The 24,402-nt window shown below is 38.8% G+C and overlaps 1 protein-coding gene across 1 annotated transcript in view; it reads right to left on the bottom strand.

Annotated features, from left to right (window-relative positions):
* LOC145686392 (BTB/POZ domain-containing protein 6-like) overlaps positions 1-24,402 on the bottom strand; it is a 92,510-nt gene that overhangs the window by 6,665 nt on the left and 61,443 nt on the right. The window contains exon 5 of the mRNA XM_081759668.1: positions 22,078-22,282. Coding sequence (XP_081615794.1) covers positions 22,078-22,282 — 205 coding nt within the window. The remainder of the gene's footprint in view (positions 1-22,077; positions 22,283-24,402) is intronic.

Raw genomic sequence — 24,402 nt, 5'->3', positions numbered from 1 at the left:
CAGACTGACTCTCATAACTCTGAATGAGCATAATTAAATGGTTGAAGTTAATGCACTGTGCCGACATTAACAACTGTTGTAGTCGAAATGGCAATAAGATTCTAATAGAAGCTATAATTCGGGATTCCGGATGGTTTGGATTTAGCGATCTTAACTCATGATATGTGGATACTACAAATTCAGTAATACTCCGGTGTAATTTTGGATTGTAATGCTTCGTTTGCAATACGGCATCTCTATTCGCTACCATAAAATCGTTTTCATAATTTGATAGAAGAGCATTCTTAAAATCTGAATATGTATGAAGACTACCTCTAATAGCTTTAAACCGTGTTAAGCAGGGTGGTAATAAGATGTGCGGCAATAGTTTTAAAAACTGAGACTCATCTACACCCATGAGCTCACATTCATCCTGAAATTTTTCGAGAAATGCCCTTGCGGGGATATCTTCTGGCACGCCACTAAATTTTGTAAGCGACTTAACTTCGCTGAATCGCAATTGTTTACCTGTATTCGTCTTCATACCTCTATTGGAGATGTGTTTACGCCTGGATGTTTGCCTCACTCTTCCTTCTCTTTCAGTACTCTCTGCACCACTTGAAGATCCATCACGTTCCAAAGTTGGTCTGGGAGGACGATCAGGTACCCAACCTGTAGACGTAGGATGATTCGGGTATCCATTATCCTGAAATGGAGTTTCGGGAATACATCTCTCCTTGATGAAATTTACTTCGTCTTGCAGTAATTTAATGTGATTTTCATGGGCATTAATCGTTGATTCTAGAACATCCATTGACTCTTGAATTTCCGTGCTCCTTTGTACTACTTTTTCCATTTTCTCATCGTACTTCTCAAATTTTTCCACTATATGTTGGTTCATCTGATGTAACTGACGTTGAACAAGATCCCATCTGTTTGCATTGCATTGTTCCAACTTCGCTATTTTTTTTTATCAAAATCATTAGCTAGCTGTGTTATCTTCTGGTCCAATTTTTCATCAAACTGTTGAGTTTGCTCTGACTGGTTCCTTATTTGTTCAGACTGGTCTCTTATTTGTTGGGCTAATTCATCACTTTTTCGTACTTGATCCTTAGTTTGCTCGGACTGGTTCCTTATTTGTTCAGACTGGTTTCTTATTTGTTCAGACTGGTTTCTTATTTGTTGGGCTAAGTCTTTTAAAATGTCAGTCAAATTTTCACTAGAATTTATTTCTGGACACTCACTCTGATCACCAGTTATATTACTACTTGTTGTACTCATAGCCATATTTCGATGAATTACTTTGCCACTTCTCAATATGGTAACACTAAGGTCGCGTTGAAATCTTGCCATTTTTACTATCCTTCAAAACGACACTTATATAACTCCCGGTGGTGAGGCACCAATTTGTAAGGAACCTTGTTAATTCTTCAAAATAATTCAAACGTTTTAACACTTTCTTAGCTGGTTTTTAATACTTAACCATGAGAAGCGTACATAATCAACTTTCTGCATATACAACAAAATGTCTACACCTTTATACACACACTTATTTTTTCGACAAGATGTCTACGTACATGTACATTTATTTACGACGTTGCTATAGCAACAACTCTCTTTTTAGTTAACGATTACAAAATAAATCTCGAAATCTCTATATGTCTTTCTTTTCTTTATACATAATACTGCTCAAATAATTCGCCTCCGATCCCTTTTTGTAAGCTGGCACAGATTGCTAATATTATATACAACGTTATCGTTGTACGCTCAATAATTGTTCTTTATTTTTCTTTTCTTAAAGACCACCTCCATTTTTTTCTGTACATGGACTCGTAATAGATGGCCTTCTCTTAATTTCAGTGTAGTTTGACACATACTTTTCTCCTTTCCAATTATACATCTTTTTATGGTATTTATAAGTTGTGTCACATATTGAAAATCATATAATTGTTTCAAATATATAATGTGATTTCTATTAAGAATATAGCTGACAAAGAAGCCAACAAGCTTGTTGTCGTATGTCATGTAAAAGAAACATATTTGTGTTCTTTGTATTCTCGTAATAAACATTTCACGTGTCACAGTTCATTAATGTTTACTAATTTGATCAGTGTAAGCAGTTCTGTTTATTCTATTCTCTTTACCTAGTTAATTAAAAGTTTGAATCAATGGGCTTTCTGTTTACTTACAACTGTGTGAGATTTAATTGATTCACCACAGTCAAAGTGACGTCAATACATAAGTTTGTCAAAGGAAGACACGCCAGGGAATCAGCTTAAATCTATTTCAAATATTTCCAGAGATCTAGCCGAGGAAGTGTTACGGCATGAAGTTGTCATGAATGAAAGAAAGAGAGAAACGTTCTTTTTCATTCAAATTAGAAAATTTCATTCTCAATAAACTTTGCTAAAAAGACAGGAGAGGTGATCAAGAGAAACTTACATTTATGAACGAAATACCTATGTAAGTAGTTGAAACTGTTAGTATTCCATGCGTGGAATATGGATATTCACCGTTAAAATCACCTTTACCCCTCAAGATGTTAACGGTTTGATTACATTAAAGAACTCGGCTGAGATAGTCGGTTAAGATGTCTATTGCAAAAACACAAATTACGGTCTTATTATAAGGCCCACTAGGATAATTCTAATAAACAATTATAATTAATTGTTTTAATTCTAATGCAAAATAAGTGGTGATATGCATAAAGAAATTAAGTATGCTTATAATTGCAAGAGCTTAAGAGAACCACTTTTCGAATAATTTGCACAGGGGGCAAATAGGGATCCGGATCCCGAACGGATTTCCTGCCAAGTGCCAACCGAAAGTGTAGTTCGTCTGTTATGTGTTTATTAAAACTTGTCTAATACAGCAAGTGAAGAATTCTGATGAGGCTAATAAATACAAGGAAAATATGATGAAAGAATTACCGTGCTAAAGGGGATGAAAAGAAACGATAGAAGACTATCTTCCCAGAACATAAAACACGACCATACTGTTATTTGATAAAAAATAATCAAGCTCACATGATCGAGCCAGGGACTCATCATACTGGAGGTGAACCTTACAGCTGAACAACTGTGACTTGCTCATTTTTTCAAGAGGAATTGATATCAGTGATGTAGTGCACATGAAAGAAGTGGAAAGCAGAGATGGAGTGGGTCAGTGTGTCAAGTTTTCTGAATGGGTCAGTGGGTCGTGGGTCAACAGCATGACCCACTGCGACCCACCACCCATCATGACCCACTGCGATCCATCGACTCAGTCTGATCTACCGACCCACTCTGCTCACTGCATTGTAGACAGTATCTTCTGAAGACTGGTAAATTTGTCTTCGTTTTACTTTCAAGACCTTCATTTCCCTTCTTTTTCCATTTGTTTCTGTCTATTTACCTGAGGTGAGTATATCTAGCCAAGTGAAAAAAGAACTTCAGGCACTTTTGAATATTGATATTTGTAATTGTAATAATAGCAATAGGACTTATACTATTACTTGGCTTTCGAGATCTGTGAGTTGTTGAGGAGCTAACTACTGGAAAAATACATTTTTGAATTACTGTAATATATAAATTATTATATAAAAAATTGAATGTAACTATGTGTGCCTGATTATCACGGTCAAATTGCAAAGTCAAATGAAATTATTTTTGGTATATAGTTAGGCCTTAATCCAAACTGGGATGCTATATTGCTTTCATTATAATACATAATATCCTAAGAAGGTAGTGAGGATCCGAATTTTTGCGAAAAAAAATTAGTATCTCACAAGCCTTAAACTTACGGAGCTGAAATTCAATGTATTAACTTTTTATGGAAAATAAACAGAATGTGTCTTATCATTTTTTAAAATTCTCCTTTATGGAGGGGGGCACTTTCTATATATGGAAAATTGGTAGTCAGTTGGTTTGTAAAAATGATCGAAAACGATCGATATTAGTTAAGAAAAAAAATCAGGAAAAAAAATACAGTGCTTTGCTTCATATATCCATTGCTTTCTACTATAATAATTGCTAAAGCTTATGTTTATTATATGGAGCGCTTACAGCACAGGACAATCAACCCATAAAGTTGTGAAAAAAAGACATAAAATTTGTACTTTAAGCTTAATTACACGGAAATTTTAAGTTTGGATTGTACATATAATTATATGAAAAATTTTACTCTTTTCCCCCCTTTACGTTGGTCTACTTACCTTGATTTGGGACTTTCGACTTTCATCGTTTTTTTTTTCACTGAAAAGTATCGATAATTCATCAAGAAAATAATTATACTATGATAATTTAATTGAAATTCATAATAATTTGGCCCATGGCAAACAGCAGTGTGGTAACTGAAGGGGAAGAAGGAGGGAAATTCCCATTCACCTTTGAACACTTTCCAGGAACCTCGTCCCTTTCGCTTTCTAGAGGGGGGAGGAAACTTGGTAATGGCATAAAACCTTCATGTGTAATTACAAAAGTTAAATTTATAAACAAATAAGAAATCGTCAGTTCATCAGGTTTTAATTGATAAATTTATGCACAAGATTCCCTAACGAAGGTGTGGCAGATGAAGTTTCTGTTCTCCATGAGTCAACATTCCCAACTGATATGGTCGATATGGAAAAGATGTTGTATGGTGATAGAGAGATAATACTTCTTGCTAAGTATTTCAAAAGTGACCGAGAAAAATCGTTATCAGACTTAAGTCTAACAGGCAGATTGTCGATGAGGAATTGCAGAATCGGGTAGAAGTATTATCAATTTCCACGACAAAGTGCGAACAGGGATTTCTCCATATGCATTTACAGATGACTGATATTAGAAATAGACTAACAAGGAGAAGGTGAAGTGAAATTCGGGGTCACTTTTGCGAGGTGGTAGTGCACATTTAATATTACAAACTGGGAGAGCGCAATGGGCAAAAATGACGGAGGAAAACCGTCTTAAAGTTTCCTACTCGCCGCATATATCGTACGACGCACAAACTTATCAAATGACGGCAGAGTAAGAAGAATCAGCGACTCAAGTGCAAAGGGTCCCGGGTTCGATTCTCGTTCAAATCAAACCTTTATTTTTTTTGTTTTTTGCTTCAACCAATAAAGTAGGCATTTGTAACTATAAGTAAAATATTAATTCACCATATGTTTATAATGAATAAAACAATAGAAATTTTTAATCACTTGTAAATTATTTTGATGTTCCATGTTAACTAGGAACAAAATTTAATCTCTTCCGTAAATATTATTGTTACTGCAGTCGTTATGTAAAAAATGTTCTTGAAGCTTCGTGTCTACATCTGTTGACAGAGTGCGAATTACAAGTGGAATGAGGGGGAAATTTGCTTTGGTTATAGCAATATCCAGTATTAGCAAAAGGAATTTCCCCCCTCAACTCCTTTGTAAATCGCACACTGTCAACAGATGTAGACACGAAGCGTCAAGAACATTTATTACACAACGACTGTCGTCAAGGGCGCCCATCCTCGCAAAAAATTGAACCGAAGTTCACTTACCAAAGTCTGCCTTCTTCTTGTAAGTGCTCAAACATTGTATAACTTGTTGTCCATCAATGTTAATGGTCCACCGCTAGACAAACTCAAAGTAGACGAACTAGTTATTTCTTAGCTGAAGGATGGACATCATTCCGCTGCGGATGATTTACCACGAAAAAGTTCTCAAAGCCAAAAGGAAATAAACCCGATTTCAGATTTGTTTAAAGGTGGCAAATTACGAGTTATGGAAAATGTATACTTGTATTCAGGGGCGGATCCAGGACCGACTTCTGGGGGGGGGGGCGGTGGGTTGTCATAATGCTACTTTTAAGGGCTCCAAACTCTGGGATGGATTTAATTTATATATAAAAAATAAAAATGTTTCCTCTTCTGGGGGGGGGGCGATCGCCCCGATCGCCCCCCCCCTGGATCCGCCCCTGCTTGTATTACTAATGGCTTATTTGTGTTATTCAACTTTGTACCTAGTAGTGGACAAACACCGTGCTTGTGGGTTTTCTCGGGGTTCTCCCGTTTCCTCCCACTTTCTTCATTCCACCATTTCACTCATTTCTCATAATCACCGTCTCCTTTAGCCTAACCGGCATAACCGTGGGACGTAAAACTTAAAGATTTCATTTCATTTTTTTCAACTTTGTACCTAATTTTTAATAAGTCACTTCTTTGCTTTAGGTAAACTACACTCGTGCTCATAAATTAAGGATAATGCGGATACATGGTGAAAGAACGCTCTGGTGGGTGGTTTTCGGTTGGAAATCACCTCGGGCCATAACCATGCGGTGCATTTGACCATTCAGTGCGATGCATGCGGTGCGGTCGTCGCACGGTGGCGCCGGCAGCAGTCCAAATACGCAGAGGTGTGTTGGTGCATGTCAGAGTACAGTGCAGCGTGTAAGTGTGCAGATGTTGTCAGACGTGCTAATGGTGACTGTGTGTTGAAAATGGCTCAAAGAACATATATTGATGACGTTATGAGGGGTAGAATAATAAGGCAACTGGAGGCTGGGCATACACAGCAGGTCGTAACACGGGCCTTCCGTGTACCACAAAGTGTGATCTCAAGATTATGGCAACGATTCCATCAGACTGGAAATGTGTCTAGGCGCTACAGTACGGGACGTCCACAGTGTACAACACCACAAGAAGACCGATATCTCACCATCAGTGCCCGCAGACGGCCACGGAGTACAGCAGGTAGCCTTTCTCGGGACCTTGCCAAAGCCACAATAACAGTTGTCTGCCGACACACAGTCTACAGACGACTGAACAGACATGGTTTATTCGGCTGGAGACCTGCAAGTTGCATTCCACTGACCCCTGTTCACAAGAGAGCGCGTAAAGCCTGGTGTCAAGAACACAGTACATGGTCAATGGAACAGTAGTCTCAGGTTATGTTCACGGACGAGTCCAGGTATAGTCTGAACAGTGATTCTCGCCGGGTTATCATCTGGCGTGAACCAGGAACCAGCTAACAACCCCATAATGTCTTTGAAAGAGACCTGTATGGAGGCAGTGGTTTGATGGTGTGGGGTGGGATTATGATTGGCTCACGTATACCCCTGCATGTCTTTGACAGAGGAACTGTAACATGTCAGGTGTATCGGGACGTCATTTTGCATCAGTAGCTTGCCTTTTCAGGGGTGCAGTAGGTCCCACCTTCCTCCTGATGGATGATAACGCACGGCCGCACCGAGCTGGAATCGTGGAGGAGTACCGTGAAACAGAAGATATCAGGCGAATGGAGTGGCCTGCATGTTCTCCAAACCTAAACCCCATCGAGCATGTCTGGGATGCTCTCGGTCGACGTATTGCTGCACGTCTTCAAACCCCTAGGACACTTCAGGAACTCTGACAGGCACTGGTGCAAGAATGAGAGGCTATACCCCAGCAGCTGCTCAACCACCTTATTCAGAGTATGCCAACCCGTTGTGCGGCCCGTGTACGTGTGCATGGTGATCATATCCCATATTGATGTCGGGGTACATGCGCAGGAAACAGTGGTGTTGTGTAGAACATGTATTTCTCAACTTATCACCAATACCGTGGATACCGTGGATACCGTGGATATCACCAGTACCGTGGTACCGATATGTTTCGTTTGTTCATATGTTGTGTTTACTATGTGCCTATGCTATTAGTGCCAGTTTTGTGTAGCGCCACGTTGTGTAGTACCACAATCTGCAATTATCCTTAATTTTTTAGCATGAGTGTACTTTGAATAAATATTCATAATATTTGCAATTATGCATATTTGAAACTTAAATTTAACATGGTGTTTTAGTGATTACACAAATTACAATTATGAGCATACCTACTTTATGGAGATGCTCTCACTGAGGGTACCCGAGCAATTTTATACACTATGAAAAACTGATTTTTCAAGTTTTTTGTGAGAAAAATACGAGGGCTATCCAGAAAGTAGATTACGTTTTCGTCTGTGTCCGCTAGGGGCGGGGCTAGCGCGGCCATCTTGGGGTCAGAGCGTTGCGCAGCTCAGTCGGCATCTAGCCGTGCTAGTGAGAGGTTCGTGCTGTGCTCCGTTAAGATACTGTGACGGTTTGAAATGTCTGCGTTAATTGAAAATCCCGCGAGCTGCGAGGTGCGTGCAGTAATAAGGTTTCTGACAGCAAAAAACTGTAAACCGATAGAAATCTATCGGCAGCTGTGTGAAGTGTATGGGTACAACATTATCACTGAAGGTGGAGTGCGACAGTGGGTCATAAGATTTAAAAATGGCCCCACGACGAAGATCGAAGTGGGAGACCCAGCAAAGTGACTGCCGAACTTGTCGAAAAAGTCGATGTTAAAGTCCGTGAAAATCGAAAGTTCACAATAACGGAACTTTCTTTGAGTTTTCCACAAATTTCGCGAAGTTTGTTGCATGAAATCATCAGCGAAAAGCTTGGTTACCACAAGTTTTGTGCAAGATGGATTCCAAAAATCTTGACAGAGGACCACAAAAATCAGCGAATGGCTGCAGCGTTGCACTTTCTGGACGCCTACAATAAGGATGGTGACTCTTTACTCGATCGCATCGTTACTGGTGACGAAACATGGGTGAAACACGTGAACTGTGAAACGAAATTGCAATCAATGCAGTGGGGGCACACAGGTTCTCCCCAAAAACCCAAGAAATGCATGCAAACAATGTCGGCAAGGAAGATGATGGCGATTGTTTTTTGGGACAGAAAAGGTGTGATTTTGGTGGACTTCCTGGAAAGAGGCACCACAATAAACGCTCAAAGGTATTGCCTAACTCTGCAAAACCTCAGAAGAGCAATTCAAAACAAGCGCAGAGGAATGTTGAGCTCTAAGATCTTGTTGATTCACGACAACGCCCGGCCCCACACGGCAAATGTCACGCGTGAAGTTCTTGAATCTTTTCAGTGGGAGTTGTTTCCTCATCCGCCGTACAGTCCCGACCTGGCACCGAGCGACTTCCACCTATTCCCAGCAATGAAGAAGTGGCTGGCTATGCAGCGTTTTGATGACGACGAACAGCTGCAAGAAGAGGTAACGAAGTGGTTGAAGTCGCAGGCGGCCGAATTTTTCGACGAAGGAATTTCCAAGCTCGTACATCGCTACGATAAATGCCTTAATTTGAATGGTGACTATGTCGAAAAGTAGTATTTGTGTGTGGCTTTCATCTGTATATAATAAAATTTGTTTCCTATACTTTGTTGATTTTTTATTCCAAAACGTAATCTACTTTCTGGATAGTCTCGTACTATGAACTGAGAAACCATAACCTTTTTCATATTGTACAGGGGTATTTTTCTGTGAATAGAAGTTTCTTTTGGAATGCGTTGAGAAATTAACACTTGCAAGAATACTCTCTTAGTACAAGTATATTTTAGGCACACACTAATTTCGCCCCACCTCGAAGTGCTTCAATTTCCTCACTGACAAACACTTTACCAATTGATATTTTAAAAGTCAGATCCACCGTTATTGTAACAGAGCGGTGTTTCAGCGATTGATTAGAAATTCAAACTCCGATTAGTGACAATTTCACAGTCTTGTTTTATTACAAGTGTAAACTCTTTAGTCAGTAAAGAAGAGGCCGTGGATCGTGTTCAGAGTTGATGACGATGGATTTTGGTGAGTCAAAGTAGATCACAGTGATGAGAGTGGTTCATGGTGGGTGGTGGGTTATGTAACATCCTAAATTTACATGTCTTTCCATTTCTTTTCGCGATGAAATTATTTTTCAGAATGATCTTCGAAAGCTCCGCCTCTGTTCTCTGCACGTCAACGACCAAATATCCATACAAGACACTGAGAACTATGACAAAGTATATCTAATAGTGGCAACTGAACCACTGCAGTAAGTTCGATACTCTCCCACCCAGCATCGAATCCGAAACACCGTGCACAAAAAGCACGCGCTCTACCCTCTAGATTATGGAGGAGGACTACATAGCCACTATCGAGGTTGAAGGCATTGCAGGGAAGCTGAGGGCGGGGAGTCAAATTCCCCAGATCCCCTTATAACTTATCTACTGGACACCACTCCAATAAATTCAGCAAACAAAGAATAATAAGAATAAAAACGATAAAGCGTAGTTTTAATTTCATTCGGTTCGGTAGATATCAAACACTGGAGGATATTTTCTGCCATCTAACGGCGCAATATGTAACTTCTAGCAATCATAATCTATATATATAAAAGAGAACGCACAAAATCCTTTGTCCGCTCATCACGCTAATACGGCTGAACCGATTTCTTTCATTTTTGGGGGGTTGTTAGGATTTGGACCCTAGATGGTTTTTATCATATCACTTTAATTTTCAATTACCAGTGTCTTGAGATAATTGACCAATCAGGTGTCAATACGTACAAAAAATCCTTTGTCCGCTCATCACGCTAATACGGCTGAACCGATTTCTTTCATTTTTGGGGGGTTGTTAGGATGTGGACCCTAGATGTTTTTTATCATATCACTTTAATTTTCAATTACCAGTGTCTTGAGATAATTGACCATTCAGGTGCCCATACGTACAAATCCTTTGTTATTAGTTCATCATAGGTATAAAAATAAACGTATTTATATGCAACCCGCATGACCCTGTGACTCGGCGGGTTAACATAACTGACAGGCGCTATAAATCACTTGAAAGCGAAAAAGTAAAAATTATCTAAGTAACAAAGTTTATTGCGTTCCGGGATGACCGCAGCGAAGCGGGGCGGGTTGGGGTGACCGCAGCGAAGCGGGGCGGGTTAACATAAATGACAGGCGATATAATGTTAACATTAGTGCAATCTTCTATGGTTTTTATCATATCACTTGAAAGCGAAAAAGTAAAAATTATCTAAGTAACAAAGTTTATTGCGTTCCGGGGTGACCGCAGCGAAGCGGGGTGAACGCTGCTAGTCCTAACTATATATAAAAATACAAGAAGTCACATAAAATAACTTGTACTTCCGGTTGACGTGGAAAGTTGAAATTTGGCATGATTGTAACTTTCCAGAACTAACCCATAGGGAAAATTGCCAAAAGTGAATATTTTTAGTTTTTAAGGGGTCTAAAGGGGGATGAAGAAATTTCCATATCATTTAAATGAACGTTTTTTTCTTGGGATATCTTTTAGATAGTTGAAATAGGAAAAGAAACTTGAAAATCGGTAGGAGGGCACAATGGTAAATTTGGTGGAAGAATTGTAAATTTGGAGGGCAGAATGGTAGATTTTGGGGGAGAATAATGGCAAGATTGGGAGATTGCTCTCAAGCCCTTGGGAGGGAGGAGAAGTGCAAACCTCTGGTCATCAGTAGCGTAGCCAGGATGTGTGTTTGGGGGGGGCAAGTGTTGTTGTAAGTACATATAGAAAAATTACAAACAAAAAATATATAAACATAAAAGTATATAAAAAAATTACAAACATCAAAGTTTGAGTTTTACGCCCCACGATTATGCCGGTGAGGCTAAAGGAGAGACATCGAAGTACCAAAGTACATTGTCGGACCTCTTTGGGGGGGGGATCGCCCCCTCCGGCCCCCCTTCCCTACGCCACTGCTGGTCATGTATATTCTATTATTATTTATTAGCCAAGTTATTTGGTTATAAGTTATTGATTGTTACAGCCTCTTGAAATGTCTTAAAAACACGTCTTTCTTCAGTCTCAATATTGATCTATATATATCAAAAACGATAAGAGTTAGAAGAGTTCTTTTAAAAAAATCGATTTAATGTTCTAAGAATAGGCACCATCTTCCCTATAAACCCCTATTCAAATTGGAAGTGTCAGAAATCAACCACTTCAGTTTTAATGTTGTTCGTTATAGAGTGTAAACGGTAAGAGAGAGCGAGACAGCGTTGCCAGACTCTCAGCTCGGAATTATTCCAAAACCTGATCGAAATTATGCTAGATTCTCATAATTACTAATTCAGGAGTTCTTAAAGAAAAACAATCTCTAAAATTAAAAATAACAACTCAGGATGAAGAAAAATATGTCGTACAAATGAATGCAAAGTGTTTGTTTACATATTTTCAAAGAAAATGACCTCCCAGTCAAAGGATTAGAGAACTCTGGGTGGAGCTAAAACAAAAAAAAGAATCTTTGGGGTGGACTGGGTCAAACACATGGCGAAAGGCCTTTGAGTCACCTGCATTTGTGTGCTATTTGTTTCATCTTAACGTCAAGAAGCTACCGTCTTCAATGAAATTCATTTTCTAACTCATTTTCAGAAACATTAAATTGTTTTTACTCCCATGCCCCTTCTCTAAAGGCATCGGTAAAGCGATGACCTCCGGCCGTTTCAAACTTGATACGAACAATAAGACTGCCTGTATGGTTTACCGACTGTATGAATCAGTGGGAGAGGATACATTTCTGCCGTTCTTTTTCTTCCCACGACCAACTTCTTTCTCATCTCTAGGTTTTGCAGCTTTTTGATAAACTTGCTGAAATTATGCTAGATTTGGGCAGGATGCTAAAAGCAAGATGCTAGATGCAAAAGACATGCAAATTACGCTAGATCTAGCATCATTATGCTAGATCTGGCACCGCTGGAAAGAGAGGCTGTTTTCTGCAATCAATTAAGCGTCTCAACAATGTAGTCCATCTCCAATCTATTAAAATTGGTAGTGGCAGAAAATCAGCCACTTTTAAACCGAAAATCATCCAGTTTTAAAAGATAATACACAGAAAGAAAACGGTAATGGACAGAGAAAAGCAGTTTTCTGCTATGAATAAGTGTCCCAAGAACAGTGTTGGACAAAATCAATTGAAATCAATTGCAATTGATCAATCAATTGAAAGTAATTGCTCTGAAAATCAATTGCAATTGATTTCAATTGCAATTGATTTCAATTTGTAATTGACAATTAATTTCAATTGCAATTGAATTCAATCATAAAATTTGCAATTAAATTTTCATCAATTGTTAATTGTTAATTGGTCACCAGGCAATTGAAACTTTTAATTGTTAATTGTCAATTGCAAAGGGTGCAATTGAAACATTCAATTGTTAATTGCAATTGACAATTGAAACTTGTAATTGTTAATTGTAATTGTTAATTGCAATTGAAATCAGCAATTAAAACTGAAGATAAGAAGATGTGTGTATATTGTATTGTCCACTTGTTACTGTTTTACATATTTCAAATAACGTACTTATAAGAAATGCTGGATACCTACCATCCCTTTCCCCCCCCTGGGAAGAAAGCCGTGAAACTAAGTATTTTTTAAATATATTATGTTTATGGTTCTATTCCCCTCGAAAGAACTCTATATGCCCGTCATGCATACAATAGGAATGAGCACGAGCGAGTTCGAGCGAGTTTTCTTTTAGACATCTTTGAGTTCGACTCGAGATCTCGGCTCGAAAAATTTCCCCCAACTCGACTCGAATTCGGACCGAGTTTCCAGTCGAGTCGAGCCAATTCGAGCTAAATCCTTTGTGTAGTTCCAAGTACTACTATCTTCAAGTATCCTACATAGACAATATAATTATCAATCATACTACTACTACTACTATAACTAATTATTATTATAACACCGTGTAACTGTATAAACATGGAATATAGGCGGTTTGTATCGGAATACTAAAAATTAGTTAACTGTCGATCTCGGTAGTCAAGAAATCTTCAGGAGGCAAGGACATCGGTCACGAGGTTCTTGGCTTGAGTTCAGGAGGAGCAAGTATTCGGGCTCGAGCCAAAAATTGTTAGAAGTTATGGGACTCCAGCCAAACATGTTTAAAACTGCTCGACCCGGGTTTAGGGTTGTTAACGACTCAAGCGGCTCCCTCACAGCTCATTCACTTATCGAGCCGAACCGAGAAGTGAGCCGAGCCAACAGCTCATCCAAACGAGCCAGCTCGAGTCGAAGGCTCACACGAGCCGAACCGAACCGAGCTGATTGCTTACCCCAACCGAGCCGGTTCGAGCCATTGGCTCAGTTAAGCTTACTCGAACCCAGCCTATGGACTCGTTTCAACGGAGCTGGTTCGAGCCATTGGCTCCAATCGAGCCGAGTCGATAACTCGCCTTTACCGAGCCGGTTCAAGCCATTGGCTCAATTGAGCCCAGTCGATGGGTAATCCCAACCAAGCCAGCTCAAGCTGTACGCTCAGTTGAACGGAGCCGGGCTGGTTGACATCACTATTCCGGTTGGGCTTCTACTTTGGCTAAAAAATTGGACCGTGCAGTTCTCAGCTTTGATGGTAAGAACTACAAAAAATTATATGAAATCTTTAGTTTTACGTCCCACGCTTATGCCGGTTAGGCTAAAGGAGACGGTGATGATGGGAAATGAATGAAATGAAGAAAGTGGGAGGAAACGGGAGAACCCCGAGAAAATCCACGAGCACGGTGTTTGTCCACCACAAAGTCCAAACTGCGCGAGCTGGGATCAAACCAGGGACCTCAAGCACCGGAGGTGAACGTTCTACCACTGACCCACCGCGCCCCCTGGTAAGAGCTACAGTATATACTTATATTGGTGCTCACGGCGTCACTAACTTGTTCCACCTCCAACGAATTTTGAGGTACTTTGTTTTGCATCTTTTGTGCGTGTTTTGTGTCGCTTTGTGCGCCTATTCCCACATTTTGTGCATCACCGGAAGTGGGTCAAAATGGGCCTACAAATATGACGGAACAAATTATTGCTCTTCCGCCACCAATGAATTTCGAGGTCGTTTCCTCCAATCGTTTTGTGCCGTTTTGTGCGTCTACTTTCGTTTTGTGCGTCACCAGAAGTGGGTCAAAATGGGCTTCCAAGATGGGACGAAAATGACCAAGAGTTCCGCTACTATCGAATTTCGAGGTCGTTAATTTCACACCGCGCACCCTTTTGTGCGCCTATTTCGACGTTTTGTGCGTCACTGGAAGACGGTCAAAATGGGCCTCGAAGGTGGGACGAAAATGACCCACTTCTCCGCCACTACCGAATTTCGAGGTCCTTCCTTTTGCATCGACTACTGAATTTTCGTGCTGTTTCGTGCCCCCATTTCCACTTTTTGTGTGTCACCAGAAGTGGGTCAAAATGGGCTTCCAAGATGGGACGAAAATGACCCACTGTTCCGCCACTATCGAATTTCGAGGTCGTTAATTTCACACCGCGCACCCTTTTGTGCGCGTATTTCGACGTTTTGTGCGTCACTGGAAGACGGTCAAAATGGGCCTCGAAGGTGGGACGAAAATGACCCACTTCTTCGCCACTACTGAATTTCGAGGTCCTTCCTTTTGCATCGACTACTGAATTTTCGTGCTGTTGGTCTACTTTACGTTGATTTGGGACTTTTAAATTTTATTCAGTTTTCCACTGAAAAGTATCTATAATTCAACAAGGAAATAATTATTAATTATAATTATTATCTATATAATTGAATTCATTGTAATTTGTTCCATAACAAACACTTTACCATTTCGTACTAGCTGTTATGCCCGTTCTTCGCATGAATCAGATAAAATATCAATGTAAACGAACTGAACAACGGGAGAACAATTAAGAAACATTTCTAAAATTGGATATATTTTGTGTGAATATATATCCAACAACGTACATGTGTTTTCATAGGGAAGGCCGATGGGGGCTGAATTTGAACGTATACACTATCGGGGGTGTCACTATACGTCTGAGCAACCCCAATAAATATGGATTCGACACAAATTCTACTACTTTTACATGTCCCGGTGAACCACCCCTCAGACCCCCTTGGTTCGTATTGTGAAAAAATCTCCTCTGGCCCCCATCAACCCCCAACCAATACCGCGAAAACTATGAATGTGACACTAGCATCTGCCATTTTCTACTACTTTTTACATATGCCGGTAAAAGTCCCTATAATTTTCTGGTACCAATTTAAAAAAAAATGCCTTTGGCCCACAGCCGATGGGGGCTGTATTTGGAAGTCAACGCCTGTGGAAGTATCACCATTCACCTCAGCGACAGTGAAAACTATGGATTTGACACTAATATCGGTCACTTTCCATTATTTTTACATGTCTCGCAATTCCCCACCCCCGGTGACTCCCGGCCCGCATACAATGGTCATTGTGGATTATTTTTACATGTCTCGTGATCCCCTTTATAATGCTCCCCTTTCTTAGCTGATGGGGGCTAAATATGAAAGTAAACGCGGTCTTGAGTTTCACCATTGAGCTCAGCTATCCCGAAAACTATGGATTTGACATTAATATCGGTCATTTTCGATTATTTTTACATATCTCGGAATTCCCCCCTCTGGTGACCCAAGGCCCGCATACAACGGTGGATTAATTTGAAAGTCATCGCTAATGGTAGTGTCGCCATTGATATCAGCAACCGCGAAAACTATGGATTTGACACTAATATCGGTCATTTTGGATTACTTTTACGTTTCGGTACCCCCCCCCCGTTGACCCACGGCCCGCAGCCGAACACGGTGAATTTGGAAGTTAATGCGATCGGAGTTTCGCCATGGATCTCAGCGACCGCGAAAACTATGAAATCGACACTGATATCATTCTACTTTTACATGTCCCGGTAAACGCCCCCCTGAGACCCCCTGTTTCGAATTTTGTTGAAAACGCTTTGCCTTGGTGTGGGACCTGGACCAAGGTATCTTTGATCAAAATTTGGTAACTCTCGGTCGACTTTTCTGGTCCCCAGGCCGGTCCCGGTAAGCGTCCCCTCGAGACCCCCTAGTAAGGAAAAAAGAAAAAACTCTTCGTCTTGGTCTGCGGCCTAGACCAAGCTACCCGTGACCAAATTTTGAAAAGTTTCGGTCCACTCGTATCGTCCACAGGCCGCACAAAGATAGACAGACAGACACACGAACAAACTCTATTTTATTTATATTAGAAAGGTCAGATCCGCCGTTATTGTATTAGTGCGGTGCTTGAGCGATTGATCGTAGAAATTCAAACTCCGATGAGTGATAATTTTATAGGCTTGTTTTATTACAAGTTTAAACTCTTTAGTCGTTAATCATGGGTCAGAGTTGACGACAATGGGTTTTGGTGGGTCTGTGGGTCACAATGGGTAAGAGTGGTTTATGGTGGGTGGTGGGTCAGAGTGGGTCACGGTGGGTCATGGGTCACGACGGGTCATGGGTCACGACGGGTGGTGAGTCAATTTGTCGTGGCTAAAGTTTTCATTGCCCCACGCCCTCTCTGAACTACAGTGTTGAAAATTAATCAGTGAAAATCAATTGCAATTGATCAATCAATTGAAAGTAATTGCTGTGGAAATCAATTGCAATTGAATCAATTGCCAATTAATTTCAATTGCAATTGAATTACAGAATTCAATTGCAATTACTTTCCACTGCAATTACTTTCAATCAATTGATCAATTGCAATTGATTCTCCTTTTTCAATGGCCAACTGCAATTAACAATTAACCATTACTTATTTCAATTGTTAATTGCAATTAACAATTAAATTTACAGATTAATTGTTAATTGTTAATTCAATTGAAATTTGCCCAACACTGCCCAAGAATATGTTCCTTCTCCAATCTAAACTTTCTACTTACTACATTCAAAGGTGGCAGAGATCAACCACTTGCGGTGTTAACATTGATCGTCATAGAATGGAAACTTGAAGAGACTGCAAGAACGGATTTTTGTAATCAGTTAAGCGTCCAGAGAATATATTGAATCCCCACTGTACAAGGGCGCAGATTTCTCTGTAAATTTGGGGGTATATATATGAGGATTTTAATATAAATTGCGTTCAAATTATGCCAAATATTGTATATTCATAAATACAATAGGGGCTCACATGAGCTTTGGGGGGCCCGGGCCCCCCGGCCCCCGGGATCGGCGCCTTTGTCACTGTAATCTCCCTATTAAAAACAGAAATGGCAGAATATCAACCATTTACGGTTTTAACGTTGATTACTATAGAGTAAAAACTGTAATCGAGACCAGCGGTTTTCTGCAATCAATTAAGTGTCTCAAAAATGTATTCTATCCCCATTAGTATATCTTTACTGAGGTCCACGATGGATCAGTGGTAGAGCGTTTTTCTCTGGTGTGTGGGATCTCTTGTTCGATCCCAGCTCGCACCAAGTGGACCTCTGGTCGACAAACATTATGTGCTTGGTTTTGTTGGAGTTTTCCTCTTTCCTCCCATTTTATTCATTCTCACCATCACCATCTTTCTTAGCTTACATAGCATAATTATGGGACGTAAAACTCAGAACTACATCTACTAAAACTACATATATATGTCAATTGAGAATATCCAGTATTATTTGAGAAAATATCAGGCTTTATAAACCAAACTCCTTCACGTAGTGTACATGTGACACTGCTACTTGTTAGGAATACCATTATCTTTCTATAAACCTTAAGAATGAAGAATTTCGAGGTTTTGCAGGATATAATTTTATCACTTAGAGAGAGACATTTTTTAGTCTCGGTATTATAATTCGCTCACTAATATTTCAATTTTGACGGATGATGCTTCTGTATTGTAAATACCCTATTTTCCAACTCAACTTGATCCTATTCAAAGTGACGATCAACTAAGTTTGTATTTTACAGGGAAGCCCTTAAGACAGGGGTGCCCACAAGGGGGGCTATGACGCAAACTGCGTCATTGAAATATTTGGGGGAGGTTAAAATCTATATACATATGTTTGATGAGGGGGGGGGGTAAAATTAATCGAAAAGAAGATTTTTTCATGGAAGAACACCTACGGATAGACAATTGGGGGGGTGCGTCATAGACATAAGGGGGGGGCACCACTGCCTTAAGATATACAGAGTAAAGCCCATAAAACGGCGTAAAGATAGACGAAATTATATAGAAATATAAGCCTTCAATAAAATCTTCAAATTTTGTCCGAGTGTTTAATAAGTAATCACAAAATACTTCTTTTAGTTCCTGTATCCTTATTATAGTCTTAGTATAGAATTTGAAGTATAGCACAATAATGTTATATTTCTGTCAATATAGGCTCGAATTATCACATTTTGTGAAGATAATGATACTGATAATACTATTTAGAGATTCCAATAACTCGAAACAATTGAGATACTTTGTTATATTAGTGAGCCAACACTATATACAAACCTAAATGCAGTACAATAAAGCCACAATTATCCGCGGAATTGGGGTGACAAGAGTATCGTGGATAGCGAAAATCGTCGATAAACCGAAAGACTGAAAATGAGTGTACAAAAAACATAATAAAACTTTAAAAATATAAGGGTGTATGCAAAAGTTCGACTGAATCTGTAAAATGAAAGTTTCTTACCTTTGATATTAAATTCCTCCATCATCTTCAAAGTACTCCCCTACATTAATACAGCGGTCCCAGCGTTTCTGCCATGCTTGGAAGCATTTCCGGTTGTCTTTTTTTTTTTTTTTTTTTTTTTTTTTTTTTTTTTTTAAGGAATAGTGTCGTGTATGGTGTATCGTGTATGGTACGTCGACAATCCTTGTTCACAGCCATCCTCACTTCTGCCACTTTTAAGGAGGTTGTTTCCGTGCACGATCTACTTGATCGATCATTGTCAGGCAGTCAATGTTCTGCCTTTCTTGAAACGTCCAAACCACTCAAATGTTCGGCTACGGCTCATGCACGAATCACTAAAAGCGTGTTTCAACATTTCATACGTTTCACTGCCCGTTTTACCCAATGCCACACAGAATTTGATGCACACCCTTTGTTCTTCAACTTCCGCCATACCGCCGAGATAAGAAAAATCGCAGCCAGCTAATACAACACACACACGAAAGAAAACACGTGCAACATTCAAACGATTTCACTTCAAACCATGCTACTCGGCACATTTTGCTCACAAGACACCACCGCAACACATCCTATTGGGAAACTCGGGAACTGCAAGCAGTTTGCATGTTATGAACACTGTCCTGAAACTTTTGGATACACCCTTGTATGTACAGCAGTGTTTCTTCCAGACCTGTTTTTTTCTGGGGGGCACTGCTCCCGAGCTCTGAGAGTGCTCCCGGAGGAGACCAAATAGAATAGTGTCAGCGGTGCCCCCCCGAAATACTAAGTATCCCCCCCCGCAACGTTGTTTCTGAAAGAAACACTGATGTACAGTACAGCAGAAACCTTTGCTCTACGTCTAAATCAGTAAAATAAAGAACAGTAAATAAGAAAACAATACTGTACTGTAAACAAAAAGTGTTCAGCTAAGCCTTCAAAAAAATCAGTCACTCGTTTCGGGAAGATTGAGTTTTGCAATGCAACTTATTTTTTATGTTTTAGGACACACAGTAGAACCTACTTATTCGCATGCGAAGTGTCAGTTTGCAACTACTACTTATGAAAAATATAATTGAGGGCGACTGTAGCAGGGTTAAAAAATGTTTTCGCGGCACTCGCTGATAATCACGGCTTTACTGTATATGCCATAATTGTAACGGTAGCGCTTTGCATTTGCCATCTAAGAAATTTGCAGTGGTTAAATGGTTCAGGTTATTGGTTTTGGTGCGAGTTAGTTAGATTCGATTCCCGGCGGAGACTCATCAGGTTCAGATTTCTCATTAAGCTATAGGTTCACGTCTTATGTATTGAAATTCTAAAGGGTAAATGAAATTCCAAACTAACCAATTTACCATCTAATCAGAACTATCTACACCATACTCGAAAAATAATTATACATCTATTATGCATTAGTACATCAATACGTATAATCGACTTACCCTTACATTAATTGTTGAGAATGGTCCCCATGAACATCTAGACATGTCTGCAGACATTTTTTCTTATACGCTAACACTCTCACATGTTGCTCTTGTGGAACGTTTCTGGTAAAATTATGAACAGCAATTTGAAGTTCCTGAAGCGTATTGGGATTTCCTCTATAAACATTAGTTTTTGTATTCCCCAGAACTAAAAATTCGGTGAGGTTCAGTCCAGAGAAGGAGGTAGCCAGCGCCCTTAGAGATGATTCAATCTCCGAAAACTTCTTGAGTAACTTCATGGACTTCCTGGCTGTATGCGCAATAGCCATTCCAAATAATTGTTCTCGGCTAGCTTTCCCATAAATTGGTGAATGATTTCACAATAACGATCTAATTTTATTGTTTATTGAGCTGACTGTTCTGGTTATTGCAATCTATATCCTAATCTTCTGGTCATGTAAGGAAATTTCATTTACGACATGCAAGTTTTCGGCAAACCATAAAATGAGGTCAGTGCAGTTCACAATTAAATATGTTTTATTTCTGCCAATACCGGGTTCGAATTACCATATTTTGTGAAGGTGATTATACTGATAATAGAAATCGTATACTACTTTAATATGTTAATAATTTGAAACAACTAAGATTGGTAACAGAATCGGTATAAAAATGTTGTTAAAAATGTCGTCAAAGCTGTCTGTTCGAAACTGTTGAAATCATTCATAATGTTGAATTCGCTTTTTACAGTTTGTGGCCAATAACTTTGAACTACTTTCACTTTATAAGGGATGGCATTACGCTTCTTAGGAATTACTCTGTGTGCAGTTGCAGCATCAATGTTTTTCTGTTGGGACAACTCTTGTATGGACCTGCTGGGATACGTTGCTTGGTAAATATCTTGGTAAAGATCTAGATTTTTCTTCATCGAGTACTGATGGCACTTCACTCATAGTTCTTTACCGATCTAGTCTCCGTAAATTTCTCAATTAGCGCGCTTACAATACATTGGTTAGGAACCGGTGTACCTAGAAGACTATTAGAACATGCATTCATGGAAGATGTAAGATAAAATATTCACTATTCTAGAGTTAACACCATTCTGAGGGAACATAAAAAAAAAGAAAAACAGCCGTTAGAAGGCGATCAACAATAAAGAACTAAACCCATCTTCTCGTCTCAAGGTCAGTAGCCTGACTGTTTCGCGGAAGCAAACTGCACACAACGCTGGATTACTAACCTTTGCAAAAAAAAAAAAAAAAAAAAAAACACTCGTATCGCACGGAATTCAATCGCTCGACATATAATCGTGTTTATATAGATGTATAATTACTTTCCGAATGTCCTATACTCTGATCTATCATATTACGTAGGATATAATAAAAGGTAAAATGAATGTTTCGCTTTCTTCTATATTGCATATTCATGTCTTATGAAAATACGTGGTGTATAGCCTATTAATTTAATATCTCAAACTAAACACTTAGATAAATTAAAATTCTTAGGAAAAGATTTTACCTTTAAGCACGCTTTCTTAACAACAGCACAACCAATATTGTGTGAAAACTCAAGAAGCCTACACACATTGTCAGGAGCAAGGTTTTCGATTATATATCTACTACTTGCTTCAACCAAAGTAGGCAAAATGTATGTCTGAGCAGCTTGCAGAATATCACATGCTTCCTTCATATTTTCCACAAGAATTGAATCCATATAAATGTACCTAGAGATAAAAATAAAAATGAAAATGAAAAAGAAGACGCCAATTAAAACATTTCATCTATAAGAAAGAATTGTTTTGAATCCTAAAATTCATTGCACTTCTTAAGGGAAAATCACATAAATCATTAAGTATTTGTTTTCAAAATAGTGCACAAGAAAATCGTTTCTATAAAGTAATTTGCTTTTATTAATATTAATCACTAACTCACAATTTTAATGTTTTATTACTTTGTAAATAGGAAAAAAATGTAGGATTGAAGTTGTTCTTGCATAATTAAGTACAGCGTCTTCGCTCAACCATGTGTTTATCTATGAATGTGTAATAAAATGCACCACTTCACAATGCAGAATGTAGGCTAATAAAAGATAGAACGAATGTTTTGCGTTTTGCATCTCATATTCATGACCTATGAAGAAATTAGTGTCTTGCTTCGTGACGCCTCTCGGAGTTTTTAACAATCCTATTTTGTGCAACGTTTCTATCTGACAGTGATGATTTCATAAGACTTGCAATTTTCGGGGTAATGGGAAGTGATTTTTAATGCACGGGAAAATACTGTAGTACTACGAAAATACTGCTAATCCCAGTTGAACATGGCCAGAGGTATTCTCCGGAGAGAATTCCGTAGTTTCGAGGAGGAAATTCATCCGGATCACTCCCTGTTGCTCACTAGTAGAGCACTTCACGACTATTTTGAACATATTAAACAATCACGAAAAGTTGTTTCTAAAGAAAAAGTCAAAATCTTGTTCAAACGCTGATTTATTTCTGGCAGTGCAATGACGTTTAATGTCTTTTGAAGTTTCATAAGTACGTATTAACCAAATTCTACAACAAATTTCAGAGATTTGGTTGGTTATGAAGTGAAGATTTCGTGATATGACATGTATAAAGTATTTTTTCACAAATTTAGTTAATTTCTACTTACTGGACATATATTCACAGAAGACAATCCGCCTTATGCAGAGTCATTTTGACATGATTAGCCGCATACTAAAAGCCAGACTAATTACTGCAGGAAACATATGTTAGTCGAACTCTTTAGTATGGCACTAATCACGCATCAAAACGACTCTGCATAAGGCTCAATATGTCTTGGTAAGAATTAACATTTTTTGGAATCATTAATGCTTATGCTTATTATTTTTACACTACTTTATATGTTAATAAAGAATTAAAATGAAGATAAACAAACCGAAATAGGGTCATTTGCCCAAGTGTCTATTTCCTCAAGTCTCTAAACTAGAGTCATTTCCTAAAGTGGTTATCTTTTTTCTTAATCTGATGATCATCAACCGAAACAGAAGGGACACCTGCTGCATTCTTAGCAAATACCAGAAAGGGGATGGATGGTTTCGCTGCAGGCTATTATGAAATATCTCCGATAGACAGGGTTGCAGTGTGTCACATAAAATTGTGTTGCTTTTAAAAATATGGTAAACTAAGCATAGTTGAAACTAGTTCAACTGAAAAAGAAGCATAAACTAAGACTTTACAATATAAAATGTCTGTTTTACAATAAATTAACTGAACTTTTCTTTAAAAACATATCACAACCTAAAAGTACTGACTAAATTATCTCAATGTGAAAGCGAAGCAAAAATAAGAAGTTATGTTGATTAAGTATCGAATTTCTATTGACGCCGTTATTTTATTTTTTAGCCTAACGTCTTATGATTATGCACCGAGGCTAAAGGACACAAGCATGAGACGGATCACAATGCTGGAGTAAAGGAAGTTGGAGAAAACAGTAGGATCCGAGAAAACCAACGCACACGGTGCTCACAACAAAGCCTACTTTGCTCGGGCTGGAATTGAACCAGGAACCCCACGAACCAGAGGGTTGACGCCATTAGGACCAAGTTTTCAAATATATGCCGAATAAGTCAGTTTTATTATTATTATTATTATTATTATTATTATTATTATTATTATTATTATTATTATTATTTCGAAAGAGATGTTCAATTTTAATTTAAAGTTACGTTCTTTGGTCAAATGTTTTGTTATTATCCTACGTACTAGGCATAACTCTTACTAGTAGTTCTATCAAAATTTCCTTCAATCTTAATTAAGAAGAAAAGACAATATTAAAATAGTATCTGGTACATAGTTTGTGC

Source organism: Thermobia domestica, chromosome 5, assembly GCF_964235325.1.
Source record: "Thermobia domestica chromosome 5, izTheDome1.hap1.1, whole genome shotgun sequence".
Taxonomy (NCBI): Eukaryota; Metazoa; Arthropoda; class Insecta; order Zygentoma; family Lepismatidae; genus Thermobia; species Thermobia domestica.
This window is presented reverse-complemented; position numbering and strand designations above follow the sequence as displayed.